The 15,610-nt window shown below is 42.7% G+C and overlaps 1 protein-coding gene across 1 annotated transcript in view; it reads right to left on the reverse strand.

The window, feature by feature from the left end:
- Window positions 1-9,761, reverse strand: part of LOC132914320 (octopamine receptor beta-1R-like) — a 48,021-nt gene extending 38,260 nt beyond the window's left edge. Inside the window, exon 1 of the mRNA XM_060973349.1 lies at window positions 9,007-9,761. Coding sequence (XP_060829332.1) covers window positions 9,007-9,761 — 755 coding nt within the window. The remainder of the gene's footprint in view (window positions 1-9,006) is intronic.
- Between the last annotated feature and the right edge of the window lie 5,849 nt (window positions 9,762-15,610).

Raw genomic sequence — 15,610 nt, forward strand, 5'->3', positions numbered from 1 at the left:
GTGTCGGACGATTCGTTCGTCGATTCGTCCGCCGTAGGAACGATCGCAATTACAGCGACGGTACTCGCGATTCAACGAAATACATGGCTGGCATTCGCGAGTATTCCGATTACTTTCGTTCCAGCCTTTTCTACCCAGGGATTTTCAAGGATTTACAGACGTTCCCCCAGTCACGTTCTTGTTTCGTCGCTTTAGATCTCTTCATCGTGGTCTCGCGATTTTCATTGCCGTCGTGTTTTCACGAAAACGGAAAGGTTTACGCGTTCGCTGCCACCGGCTGATCCACGTTACTAAATCTCGTAGAACGATGACATCGCTGAGAAAAGGTTCTTTCCCTTCCAAATCTTGCCTCTTGCTTCCATTTGAAAACAGGGTCGAATAACATTCAATTTCGTATTAAATTCGGTTCGTATTAAAATGTAAATTTATTAGAATAGTAGACGCTTCGGACGCTTCAAAATATAAACCATTTTATAGGCAATTCGTTGCTAATCAGGCGAAAGTTATTCTTTGGTCCGTCGATTCTCATTTCTACGACACAAAAAGACGATACTTTCAAATAATACGTACGGTACTTCTCGAATACTATATTTAAATAACGATTCGAGGGACGTTGTTCGACCGATCCAAGCTTTTAACTTTAAACTGAATAATCGTGTTTCTACGGAATCGTCGAATTTAAGCGTTCCACGTTTAATCGGTCGAGCAAATCGTCTACGTACGCACGAAATGATATTAATAAACATGGTATAATGGAAACGTGATTCGCTTAATAACGTTCCGAGTGGAGTAATTACTTTGCTGGTTAACGGTGTGCCGTTTGAAGCGACAGCGTTACAGCGAGTCGAATGTAACAACCGTGATACTAAATCTATGGGTGCACGCGCAAAATAGGCCGATTAATCCGTTAATAAATGCAACTAGATTACCGCTGTTCCACGCAGGAAGCGATTAAAAAATGCAATTTCAAACCAAGTGCAGATTGTTCGTTGACCAGGTCACCGGTTACCGGTTACAGGTTATACGTAATCATAAAAATTGGAACGAAATTGCTGATTGTAGGAAATATAACGACAACGATTTGCAAATCTAGCGTAAAGTCTAACGTGCGATCAAACGTCATCGTTAAAGAGCAATTGTTTACGTATTTTCAAGCTACCGTGGATGATCGATATTCTCGTAGAATAAACAATACGATATTTCGATCGTTCCCGTCTGATACGAAACGGAGACAGACAAACACAGAGACAGTGCCGCGTTTCTCGAAATCAAAATTTTCTCGAAACATTTTCCTTTGATATTTCTCGAATCCTCGAACGAATCAACGAAGCTAATGCACGCGAGACGTCGAGAAAACAGAGTCCGGTATTAAGCGTAAATTAAAAAAAGAGAAACGCGGGAGGCAGAAGAATCGTCGGGAGAAGAAAGCATTGTTTGAAGAGAGTTTGAGGAGAAGCGTAACCGAACTAGCGTGTCGCGAGTATCGCGCGAGACATCGCGGTTCCACGGCTGAAAGCTTGGAAAATAGATCTGACAGCGACATAGAAGCGTGCATAGGCTCTCTCGCTAAAGCTATAAATCCAAGATTTTCGTTAAGCCCGAAGGAGACGCGTCGAGGCTACTCGAGAGCATTCCGAAATACGAAACACCGGGGAGCAAACCCGTCCGTAAATTATGGATAGGATCTTGGAATCAGCTTGAGAAACGAAAGAAAGCGTCGGAAGCGCGTTGCTCCTCGGCTTCACTCGCGATAAGTGCTTTTCCATTGTGCTGCATCGATCGCCCATCTCACACGGACGTATATTTTTCTTATTTTCGCTTCGCGAACGTTCCGGCACTCGTTACAATTGCCTATCCCGTTTTATATTTATCCCCCTAATTTAGGTCTCTGGTTTTTGCAAAGCGTCAGCAGTGCAGGAACGTTGAATCGCAGACAAGGTTCGTGAAACGTTAGATAAAACAACGAAAACTACCGGGTATATGTACGTATAATGGTACGAGTCAGGGGTGATTTCTCTTTAACGAGTATGTTGGAAATATAGAATTTTTTTTTTTTTTTAATTTTATTTTGGTTATTTTACAATTTGTCCTTATGTACATTTGGTAAAGTGTTATATCTTGTTGGTGAAGAAAAAAAATAAAATAAAAAATAAATATAGCATGTGGGTGGCTACCCGCAGCGGGGTGCCAGCTTCGTTTTTTCTAAGTTATATCTTTTATGTGAAATATAGAATGACGCTTATCATTGACATCGTCTCGTTTGAGAGGGAATAGTTACCACCGATTCCTCCTGACGAGCGCATTTCATCTTTTTTTTTTTTTTTTTTAATCGAATTTATCGAATTTCTTCGTTTTGTTAGGAAAAATCGGCGTATCGGCCAATCCTTGATTTAGATTGGAAGCGAAAAACACGTGGAATCGACTCACGCGGAGCGTAAAGTTCTCGTTAATAATAGCCCAACGGCGACGTGAAAAAAGAACTTGCGCAAAACGTTTCGCTTCGTCGCAATTCTCCCTTCGTTCCTGCTTTTGTCAACGATAAAAGTTTCATGGAAGGGAGCAGGACGTTTGCTGTTTTCCACAAACGTGCCGCATCCCCGTTTACGAACTGCAGGCGATCGGATCGACTGACATCGTGAACACACGGATAGACATGCGCACAGAAACACTTCCAATCGCTTTGAGTACGTAGTATAACTCCATCCAGACTCGCTTAACGAAACTTGAAAGCGGGTCTTGCGACAGTTTCAAGTAATAACGATACGTGATAGTTTATTCTTCAGCCTGCCTTTCAACAGAAGAAACTAGGTTTACTCTTACCTGTTTCAACCATACGTCTTTAATTTCCGCAAGAGTTTACTCATCCGAAAGGACTCGAATTACCAGAATCTTGAAATCGTTTCGAAATTGAGCCAGCCATCGTCGATCGAGAGTCGCTAATCGACAGAGAGAGAGAGAGAGAGAGAGAGAGAGAACAAACGGGAAATAATAGATTCAAGAGCAACCGTTTCCACCGGCGTTTATTATTCAACGACGGCACGGCTCGATAAATTTTGCGCTGACCCAAAAAGGCCGCGGGACAACGCGTTCGAACCTCGAACGGAATTTAAAGAGCGCTCCTCTTCGAGTCAAGCCACTTAGCCGTAGACTTTTGCATCGATACCGTGCCGATCTTCCTTCTCTCTCTCCCTCTCTCTCTATATATATGTGTGTGTGTGTGTGTGTATATATGTATATATATGTGTATATATATAAGGTCACGAAGAGGCTTGCAGCCGAGAGAGAATACCGTCGAGAGGCTTCGTGAAATTTCGGTCGGCGTTTCAACGGAACTCGTTCGTGGATCTGGGAAAATCTGAGATGTAGATCACTTTTATTAGGGTAGAAGGATAAGAGGGATGGCTTTTCTAAGGGACGAGTTTCTAAAGAGATTATGATTTAGGAGTGGATGAGCGGTTTTGGGTATTGCAGGCCAAGCAACGAGATCGTGGTGTTCGTAGAGGGTGGAAAAGACAAAGTTTCAAATTCCCAGTGAAAAAGGTTTCATATACACCGGCTACGAAAAGAGTATTTTTATATCACTGCGTTTATTATCGCGCGTTAAGTATATACTTACGGTGTTGGATACATTCGAAGCGTTTCCAAGTTGAAGATGATTCAGGGCATTTCTGTTGACGAGTCACTGAGGAAGCGAGGCGAGACAAACCAGAGAGGTCGATATCGACCGGACGTTACGAAAGCCAGATCGAGAACAGTCGTTTAGAAAGCGTTGTATCAAACAAGATCGAATTATCGTTACTTTCGTCGAAAAGTATATACCGAGTAACCGTTGCAATTTTTCCATGTGCTTTGTTTGGGAATTTTTAGAAATTAAGAGCAAAGACGGGGTGCCGTTTGAACGGGGATGGAAATTTTTCAAAGTTGCAGGATGCGTAGCACGTTGTTTCGATGGGTTGTGAAAATTTTTAGAAACTAGGGCGCCGCGGTATTTGCAGTCGATTGAGAAATTTTAGGAATTGGAAATACGGACGAACGTGATATTTTTACAGGTTGTAGTAAACTTGAAGAAAATTGAAATATATCGTTGCTATAAAAGATTAATGATTTTTTGGACGCAGACACGCGAGCATAGTATTCTTTCCTATAAAGATCTATATTTTATAAAATTGTTTGATCTCTATAGTTTATAGCTTTTTATTAGTACAATCTCCGTAACGTTGCTCTTTCTTTTATTTCAACTGGTCTTTCGATAGAATTTAAGCATTTATTATTGAAATTATTTAAATATTTGCGAGAGTACGTCTCACTGAAACAAACTTCTTCGAATTGTAGAGCTACTCTAGCCGTGTTAGCACACAAGTTTTTTGTTTTATCTAAAACTTGTTTAAATGTCTCTGCTAACGTCGCTGTTAGAATAACGAATATGTTGTAGAAATGTATAACTCGGCCGTGGTTAGCAAAGTTGCTAAAAATAAAAAATTTATTATCCAACTATACAATTTTCCATTCGTTTCGTATAGAATGAGGGAATTTACAGAGGGAGTATCAACGCGATGTTCGCGATAATACGTGATCGAATTAATTCGTTAAATCGTTTTTATATCTAATAATATTGGCAATAAACTTCTTAATTTGTTAAACTTGGCAATATTCGTAGCAATTTCTAATAATTGTCCGATAACAATCGTTAATTGTTTAAAACAAAGTAAAGCAAGTAGAAGAACGTCGAAACAAAATTACATATATCCAACGATGCTCGTAATAATTAAGAAAATATCCAAGATAGAAGATTTTGCAGATCAGAAAGGGAAGAAGAAACGAAGAAACGAAGAAACAAGCTGTACAGCTTCTCCCGACAAAGTTCAGCGCCTTCTCCACTGGCGAATCGTTGCTTTCCAGACTAGCCGGACGAATGACCTCCACCCCTAGATCGTGTCGAGTTCCATACGAAATAAATTCGATACAGATGCTCGAGCTCGTTGTCACGACGCACGACTTTCGTCGTGGCACGGAGAATGTCCGTGAATCGATGACGTGTGACCCTTTAAGAATTTCATCGCCGGCAATTTCGTAGTCACGACGTAAAACAGCACTTTGGCTCGAGACTCCCCGGTATCGAAACTCGAGAACCGCTGAGACGCTGAATTTTCGAGAGCGTTTCGAAAATCGAAAACCTGCCACGAATACGTTCGATAGTCGTTCGATTATTATCTATATCTATGCGCATTTAAGCATTTACCCGAGCTTCTATTTGTATTTGTTTCTGTATTTGCTTGCTATTATTTAGATCGCGGATTTTTTACCTATTCATAGGAAATTGATCTCTAGCGAGGTTTTACTATTTTAATTCTATTCTGAAAAATATAATTCGGGAGATCGATTTGTAATAGAAAGCTGAAAGTAGAAGCTCGATTATTGGAACACCGATCGACGAAAAGTAGAACAATTATAAGATGAGAGCTTTTCCTGTAATTCGAAATCGATATTCGATCGGATAAAACGCGTCGTAAACTTTTAAAATGTTTCAGATGTTTTTCCGTTGAATCGTTAGTCGTCGAGTTGCGGTTCGATGGAACGAAACTTTGACTTTGAAAAGTATTAAAGTAGCAGGATATAAAAAGGCAACTATCAAAATCGCGGCATAAATGAAACCTTTCGATCCTTTGTCCTTGGAATTTGTGGACATTTCATAAGAGAAACGATAGATCGAACAGATATTGTTAAATATACGTATATGGTAGCCTGGAAAAGAGCCGATGGTAGGCACACGGCACAGCAGTTTTGCCTCAATTTTTGTACACTATGTGAAAAAAGCAGTTGTTTTCGAGAACGTTGATCGATTACCACGGTCGTAGAACAGAAAGCGTAATGCAGTTACATTAACCCATTCTGGCTGTGAGCAAGCTTGGAAATCTAGAAAAAATTCCCACTCTGCGTTGCACTCTATTTTTCCTCTACGATATACTTGTACGAGATGTCGGATCGTCCGAGCGATTCTCGAAAAACAAAAACCTTATTCCAAAGCCGATACAACTTAACCGTCAAAATACGAGTACAATTCTAAAATGGTCTTTTTATCCCTCGATCGATGTACGTGTATTCAATCGCTGACAACGTAACGTATGCACACCGCGAACCTGAATTCGTGGTACGAACGAAGCGAGGAAGATTCTGTGATTCGAGATAAGACGAAAATTGCGCCGGAGTACTTCGATTCCGAGAAAACCGAGTCCGAAAACTTTCAGATATACGTATATTTGAGTAATCCTCGATTAGATAGGAGCGGACGGATGACAGGAAGTTATTGCGCGTGCGAAAATGCGTTGAAAACGTAGAACATAATGGTTTCGTATTTCGTATCGTCGCGTGTAGAAGCTTGACCGATAATTAAACTGGATTTTCTGATTTCGTCGAAGAAGAGTTGACGAGTTCGGAGAACGTGTTTAACATTGCCATAGAATATAAGAAGCAGACCAAAAGGCATCTGCCTTCGGCTGCTAGAATTCCAGGATCGATTCGTGAACACCCTGCAACCCTCGTCCCTCGTCGTGGATGACGTTCTAACCTTTCCATTAGCAAGCTCCGACTCCTCCGTCTCATCTTTGACGCGATGGTAGTGGTGGTTTCGTTGCTAGAACGATTACGCTGAACAACGGCGGCACGTAAATCTCTGAAAGAATGCCTGATAGAAACGTGAAAGCGTATATTATACGATAATTATTCGCCATGAGAAACGAAGGATTTCTATCGTATCGTATTTTTATCATAATGATAAATTATTTCCTTTTGGACTCTGTATTTTGTTCGTTAAATTTTCGTCAAATAAAGCTAATGAATGGACTGTCGAATTTTTCAGAATGTCAGCATTTATTGAGTTAGTTTACTTCGTAAAACACCGTAAGCTATATCGATCGTACGTAAGCTTTTAGATGCACGTCGAATTCGTCGAGTTAACTTTTGCCCGCCGTCTCTCTGCGATAAAGGAAACGCAGCTCCGGCAACATCTGCGTTCGTTTAAGCAACAAAATTCAAGAGATACTTTTCCTCTCTTTGTTTCTTTTTCTTTTTCCCCTTACTTTCTCGTAAGTTACTCTACTTGGACGGAGCAAATGGACGTTGCGAACTGTCGCAACGGTGCCAACCGAATGCAGAGAACGTCTCGTAAAGCGATCGTCCCGTCCCGGTAATTACTCGGTAATTACGATTTTCATTCTTTGCTTGTTTCGCATCTCGACGGTGAAATCGTTCGCCAAAAAAGACAGACGTAAAATCATCGTCGTTAATTTTAATTTTATTTTTCCAAGCAAACGTCATACTCCTATATTCTTTTTTAATTCGAGTTTCATCTCGTACTCGATATGTACCCTGTATATGCGTTGTACAGAAACGACTATAAAATATATTTTCTTTAAAAGAGAGAGAGAGATTGCTTTCAAATTTTGCCGATGTAACAAGGACCGTTCGAACGCGTTCGTTAACCACTAGCTGGGTAGACTTTCGCGTCTCGGTGTACACAGCAGCGCGTACACGTATCGAAGAAGCAACGCGACGTTAATTCCGCGCGTCGACGAATCGAGCCGAGCGACTCTTGCAAGATGCATAAATGTTCTCAGCCAGAGATAACTGGTACATTCGCGTCGACGTATCCAATTTCCGACGACTGCCGATCGACGAGAAAAATAGAGAAAGCACCGCGTTCCGATATTTCCGATGCCACCGACGCGGAAAGTGTCGTCGAGCGTCAGGAAACGATCGTCTCGGCCGAACGGTTTTGCGGAGAAACAGCGTCGTTCGCCCATTATCGAGAAAAATCAAATCGGAAAATTTACTTACACCGCAGCTACTGATGTCTAAGTAAGGAGCGAGCAAGCAATCGTTCGTAGAATGCAAAATATTTCTCGTTTCATAAATTCGATGTACCGTGCTAAGAGATATTTGAATTAGTTGCTGCGAGAATACGATGAAACGACGAAAGAACCGATGAAATACGCGTTTCAGCGATAGAACAAGTCCTTTGTTAGTCGACTTTGTTAGTGCAACTATCCTCGAAATTGACATATTGTGCACGGTCGAAGCCGGTTTGCACGCAGGATTAGCCGTTTCAATCTAGAAATGGATTTATTTCATAATGTAGCGACGACTGAACGGAGAACTGAAAATACGTGAGATTCGAAAGAGATGGAGAGCACGTTGGAATATCGATTAGAAAGTGGAGAACGACGAGTGGAGAAGTCGACGGTGTTTCGCATCGCTCGATACCAAAGAGTCGAGTTTAATCTCGTCTCGTACGTACGAATACCTGCGATGAAAAATTTCATCCAATTACGAATTTCACCAATTTCACGAATTTCACGAATTTTATGAAAATGGAACGCGTAAAGCTTAAAGATTACTTTGAAAACTAAAGATCGTTCTTTGACCGAAGTTTACTCGTATTCGTCTAATTTTTCGTTAAATTCGAAAAATTCATAACGTAGTTGCTAGGTAGAGGCCGAACAAATTTCAGATTTCGGAAGATATTAAACGGTGAAGCAAAGTTGTAAATAACGGCGAAGCGTATAATAACGAGATAAGACGAAAAATGAGAGGAAAGGAAGATGAAACTTGGAAAATTACGAGAGTTGTTCCATCGAACGATTCTCGAAATTTCTCGAGAATTAGGATATCTTTTACGCGATCGAAATCTTCATTTGTTCAAGAGCGGCGTTTGCCTGGCCAATTATTACACACCGGTGGAGATGGCAAGGCGCAAGGAAACGGTTGAACAACGAACGTGTTTCGATGTAATACGTTTAAGATACTCGTAAACGGATAAAGACGCACGGTCTTTCTCTCGTCTTTGCAAACGATTAAAGTTTCTACGATGCCATCGTAACCGGTGGAATATTTCGAACAAAAAGAGAGAATTGAAGGATGAGATGAACGTGGCGAGCGAAATTTCTCGCGATACGAATTTCGTCGCTGTTCGCCTTAGCGCGTTAAACGAACGAGAAAGGAAAGACTTACCGATAGAGCATCCGCTCTTGACGATCAGCCTCCCGGTAAATCTTGTAATACATGGCGATCATGATGATTCCAGGCAGCCAGAAACTGACACTGGAGCTAATCACGGCGTACAGTTTGTTCACTTGGAACACGCACACGTCCGGAAAATTCCTTCTGAACTCGAGATGCTTTTCGGTGGTGTACCAGCCGGCGAAGATGGGCAGGAAGCTCATCACCGTCGGCGAGCACCAAACCACGCTCAGCATGGTGCTCAGTCGAAGATTCGTCATGATCAATGGATAGTCCAACGGTTGCACGATCGCGTAATATCGATCCACGCTGATGCAGCACAGATGAAGAATCGAAACGGTGCTGAAGAACACGTCCAGCGAGTTCCACACGTCGCACATGAAATAGCCGAACAGCCATCTACCGGACAGCTCGACCGACGCGTTGAACGTCATGGCGAAAATGGCCACCAACATGTCAGCCAACGCCAACGAGACCACGAAGTAATTGGTAATTACGCGAAGCTTCCTGTGCCTCATTACGGACACGATCACCAATAGATTGCCGAACAGAGCGCACAGAATGATGAAACCCATTACCATGGCTTTTACCGTTAGAAGAATCACGTGTTCCAATTCGTGGCCATTTTGTTGTTCGTAGGGATTCGTAGAACGATTCGATGGACCAGTATCGACCAGCACGTTCGACAGACTCGATAGATCGGTGCTGTTGTTCGAATCCTCTTCCATCGTCTCGTTTAGTTCCATCTTTCTCGCTGCAGCTCCTCCCTTTCGCTGCCTTTTTCAGCGCTTGTTCGTTTCGTCCCGTTACCGTGATCCGCGCCACTGCTCCACGTCCTCGTCCGCTACTTCGACGACCTCGTCGACGAGGTTACGCCGCAGGTTCCGTCGCAGATTCCGCCGGGCCATCGAAGGAGCACGGAAATCCACTTTGCTTTAACTGGCTAACGGACGATATCGAGAGGTTAGATACGGATGCGAGTTGCGTTGCACGTTTCACCGTTCCCAGCCAGCCATTTTCCCGGGATAACGCGAGTCGTAAGGACAGAGTCGGATTCATCGGTGGATACCGTTGGTTCGAACAACGGTCGTCTCATACGTGCTCGGGACCGAACCGAGAGACTCTCGAGGCGATTCGTTGGACAAGTCGCAGGCGGCAGGTTGCACGGTTGCATTTCCATTCTGTGACTCACGCTGCTCGAGCGAGGACGAGACGAGGCACGGCTCCGTGCGATTTTTCCACATCTTCGATGTCTGAAATTGCAAAAGAGAATTGAGGCTGTGCGAAAGCTCGCGGAAACTTTGTTTCGTAGATACGAATCGGACGTGGTGCATCAAAAATACAAACTACTTTTCCCACGCGTATTATTCGTCTTATTGGGAAAAATGTCCAAAGTCTTGGATTTATTATCTTTTAGCTCATATTTAGGATATCCTACGTATCCTATATTTGTGCGCGCAAGAGTAGGATTTTTGCACGGTTCGTAATAATATCAACTTAACCGTTTCACCCAAGACGAATAAATATCATCGTACGCAATTGCAATTATCGATATTTCCGACATTACTTATAGATATAATCGAAAATAGTTATAATTTGCGTACGTGATGGATGAATGAAACAAAATCAGTAAATTTCATTCGGCTACTTTCAAAGAAATGATCATATTTTACATCGATTCCTGTTATTCGCGATTGCACAATGTGAAAAACAAGGAAAAATTATCGTACTGGTAAAACGTGCGTATCCGCTGGTTTTACAAAATTCGTACGTGCTTTCTCGTCGCAGAGAAAATTAAATTTCCAACGAAACGGGATTACGAGGGAATTGGCTGGAACAACACCTTGACGAGATATAAATGACGAACGGCGATCGGAAGATGACCGATATATGCAACGTAAAGCGAATATCGTTGGTCGCGATTCGTCGAACGCTTCCTCCAAAATTACATTATAAAAATTGTGAATTTATTACCGACCGCTAATTTAATTATTTACTCTAATTATTTTCTACCTATTAATGCTAGCTGTTAATGGTAGCTATACATATGTAGGCACTATCCAATCTTTCCAGTCGTTTTATTCTTCCGTGGCTGTTTGTTTCCTTGGATCGAAGTAATTGAAAAGATAATTTACTACTTTAATTTCTCCTTCGATCAGCGACACGATTGATTCGCATCATAAAACACCATCGTCCCTTTTCCTTCCAACCGAATTAAATCCCATTACGATTTAATTATCGCCAACTATATTTTCCTCAACGTCAGGTTCCACCTTCTCATCGTTAATTGATCGATCGTTCGCTCGGTCGATTAAACTCGTCCATTTTTCACCTTCCCTCTCGATACCTTATTTCAAATAAAACCACATTAAATCTATCCAACGATATTTCAAAATCACACGAATCTGCCGCACAATTTCAATGTCAGCATTGGCCGGCGATCGACATCGAGTTTCCGGAAACAAAGCACACCCTGAGAACCACCGTTCGCAACGGCGTGCCGCTAATCTGGCGATATAATCACAGCGGGAAATTTATTCGTAAATTGCGTTTCGGCTTTCGATGTTATTAGCGAAAGCAATTACAGGCAAAGAATTATTAAATCGTCGTTACAGTTAACGGTAGTAGAGCTACCGTAGATTAACTTAATTGAGCAACCCGCGGTCTAACTCGTTAAGCGCAACGGTGTAAGTAGCGTTAGTAACACAGCGGCACGGTGTAAACAAGCTGGAACTGGATCTACTCTGGTCCTCTGCACTTCGCCGACCCTCTTCTACGTAGAATCACGATTTATGCACGATTATGCAGGATTGTGCACATCTCTACGTATAGTTAAGCGTTAAGCGTTAACCGATAAGTTGATTTATTCGTATTGTTTGTTTGGCAAAAATTGCCAAACATACTTCTATATTTTCCCAACTTTATCGCTGTAAAATTTCTACGCGCTTTTCAACGTACCTTTTAACAAGCGCAACAGTTTATGCTCTGACGCGATACTTTATTCCATCGAGTATCGAGTATTGGATTTACCTTTTAAACGCGTTATACATTTTTTCGGATAATAATCGGGTGTATTTACCGAGTATAAAGTTTACCGATAATCACTGAAATCGATAAAATCATACGGCGATAATAACGTCATCGAGGGGTTCGTTCGTGTAACGATGACAAAACAACTACGTCCAAGCGACTGGCAATCGTCTTTCGAACATCCGCTACATTGGCAAGATGTTCATTTTGGAAAAATGTCGTCTCGGATCAGCTCCGTTTTATCAAATTTTATTTCGTTACTGCATACTATGAGGAAGCCCCACAATGCCGGACGTATGCTGCGCTTATACTACTGGCGTTCGAAAGAGCAAGACGTTCGTTCGTTCGCGAAACATTGGTAAATCGAGCAGGCTAAAACTAAGACGAGACGTCGAAACGTTCGTCCGTTCGTCCCGTAACGCTTTTACGTCACCTTTTCCCCTTTCTTCCCTTTGTTCGTCTTGTTCGCATCGCCGAGAATATAGATATTTCGAATCGTGCTTTTCCAACAATCTCGGTTGGCTGCAATTTTCCGTCTCATCTCGGCTCCGCTTGATTACTTTTCCTACGTACACGTTTTTACGAAGAGGAACGGAACCGCCGGGAGTTTGTACCGAAAATAGAGAAACGAGTACCGGAGATATATAAATGTGCGTGTACTATAGATTTTCGCAAATCGAAATTTTCTTTAAACTTGCATCGTTGACCTGCATACGCAACTATAGCGATTGTAAAGAACGAAATGATCGAATCGTTGATTCGTGCGTATAATTTTAGAGGGAATTTTAGAAAGAAGAAGTTAAAAATAAGTAAAAGATACTTTGGTATCGGATAGAGATAGGATAGAAAGAGTAATCTCCGCCGGTATCCCCGCGATGAAAGTATTCGTAAGCAATGAAAATATTCGATTCGATCGATGCTCGAGGGAATGCAATATTCAAGGTGAATCGGATAACGGGTAGGTATGTAGAAAGGTAAACGGTTTACCTCGAGGTTCCACAGGTGCTGCGATTCCCGACGTGTATCGCACGTCATCGTATCCGACGGCAAGCTCTCGTTTCGATTCGCTCTTGCAACGTCCTTCTATTTCCGGTCAATGTTTCGTTAACGGATTCTTCGATCGCCCATATCATTAGCAAAATATCGCGCAAACACTCGTCAAACTCCTTTCTCTCTCTCTCTCTCTCTCTCACGTTTAATCTATCTCTACGAAACACTCTGTTCCATTGCACCTTCCAACACGATCGATCTTAACGTAAGAGAGCCCACGGCATCTTCGGTGATGTTTCTTGGACGAGTCTCTTTGATCTTAAATTCCAATCTAGATTCCAATCGATCGATCCGACCTTCGTCGATTACTAGAACGAACCACGATATGCTTTTGTTCGTGCGATACTGTTTGAAAAGCGTTCTTTCTCCACATTCTCTTCCCCTTATTCTCTTCAGTTTTTTGCTTGTCCCCTGTAAACTTTAAACGCCGCCGTTTATTTACTCTTTAATCAGCAACGAGATTACGAATCATTTATTATCGTTTTCTTTTTACGTTATTCGTCCAACTTACGTCGGACCAGAACAATTTATAATACAACTCGCTGACATAACGTACCGGATCGCACAACAACCGCGGCTGAACTCTGGCCACGTGTTTCGAATCTCTCTTGTCACATCACGGCTCGTTTCAACGAGTCATCGTAATTATCCGCCGCAGGTCCGACCAAAAATCCACCGGTCTACCGCCGAACGAGAATTTTTCATCGAAAAGAATTCTCTATCGCTGTCGCAGCCGAAAATTAGATGGGTCGGTTGAACCTGCCAATCGATAATAAAAAAGCAACTGTTCGGCTCTGTTTCGATCCGTTCGATTCGAAGAAGGAGAAGATTGGCAGGACACGTGACGCTAACGATCGGACGCGGTGCTCGTTGGGACGATCGATTCGACGAACACGAGGTCGAAGGAGGTGGCGGTTCGACGACGACGACGACGACGACGATGACGACGACGACGACGAGAGAATAGTTGGCGATACGAGGCCGAGGATTTTGTTTACACGACGAGATGGATCGAGGATGGCGGAACGCGACGAGGCCGTGTGTCCGTTCGAACGGCTTGCGAGGCCGTGATGAACTGTGGACGAACAGGTTTCCCGCTTTCCGCTAGTCTCCGCTAAGCTGGCGGCAGCACCGGGGGCGTCTGCACCTTGGCATCCCCTGCGCGGACGCCACCCCCTAGCCGCACGGAACGCGACACGCTCGCGCCGGGTTTTCGGCTGGCACGATCGCTACGAGACGGCTTCTGGAACACGAACCGACCGACTTTACACCGTTCTACCCTGCGCGCCTCCCTGTGCTTCCAACAGTCAAGCGTCCGATAATTCCCCGGGAATTTTGTAGAAGAAGGGGGACAACCAAGTTGGAAATTAGTCGAGTTCCAGTTCTGCGAGCCTGAGCTCATTATTTCGTACGATTTTATACGATACGATGGGAAAGCGGCGATTTTAGCAACGAGCGAGTTAAGAAAAGTTACGCTAGTAGCTCTTGACGATAATCGAAATGATTTACAACTTTGTCTGGACATACACGCGTGGCTTTTACATATAGATATAAAATCGGTAAGCTCTCGTTATATCCGAGGGTTTAACATTCTCAACGGCTTTTTGCGAACAATTTTTCTGACTTGCGGCGGTATTATTATTTCCCTGTTTAAAGATACAACTTTATTCTCTCGTATCGTCCTCCGCTAACGAAATACGTTGCATCGAAATCTTTACGAACGTTTCCAATCGCTAAGGACAAAGAACGACGAACGAAACTCCAATAACGATCGGAACAACACTGATTCGCAAAAATTTATTTACTCTGGCAATTTCTCTTCGTGCAGAAAAAAGAAAAAAGATTCTTTCTTTGCAAGAAGCTGAAAGAAACTCGATATCTAGCCGTAGGAACGAAAAGGATGCTATTCGCTTTCGAAAAGGATGACGCTGAAACTCGCTGCTCTTCGGGCTTATTAAGCTACTGGTCTGTTACGGTCAGCCTTTTATGGTCGATGTTTTCTCGCCCGATCGCTCGTTATTGGTTTTGACAGCAATTTAATCGGTAAGAAGCGATCGTTTCTACCGCAACGTCTATCGTTACGAGATCCGCGACTTTATAACTTGATTAGACATTCTGCCATGTAATATAGGGGACACGCGGCAATCGTTACAGTACGATCATAACGCACTCGCAGCAATCTGTTTGAAAAAACTGAAACGTAGCCAACAGACGAGATATCTTTGATATCGTTTTATTTATCTCTTAATAAAGGAGAAACGACTTCGATCTCCGATCAAATGTCTGCGGTAACAAGGAATAAGCAGGAATATGCAGGAGAGAGGAAACGGACGACGAGTTGCAAAATTATTACACGGTTCGTAATTCCTAATTCATCGACTCCGTCGCAATTTCTGCTGGCAGGCTAGATTGAATGGAGGCTCGTTAAACTCCGACAAAAGCTCGATGCGAAATGGATGTATGCGGGCGTACAGTAGTATCACGAGTCATTTATCAATTCGAATTACTCGCAGAG

The sequence above is a fragment of the Bombus pascuorum genome, chromosome 14 (assembly GCF_905332965.1).
Source record: "Bombus pascuorum chromosome 14, iyBomPasc1.1, whole genome shotgun sequence".
Taxonomy (NCBI): domain Eukaryota; kingdom Metazoa; phylum Arthropoda; class Insecta; order Hymenoptera; family Apidae; genus Bombus; species Bombus pascuorum.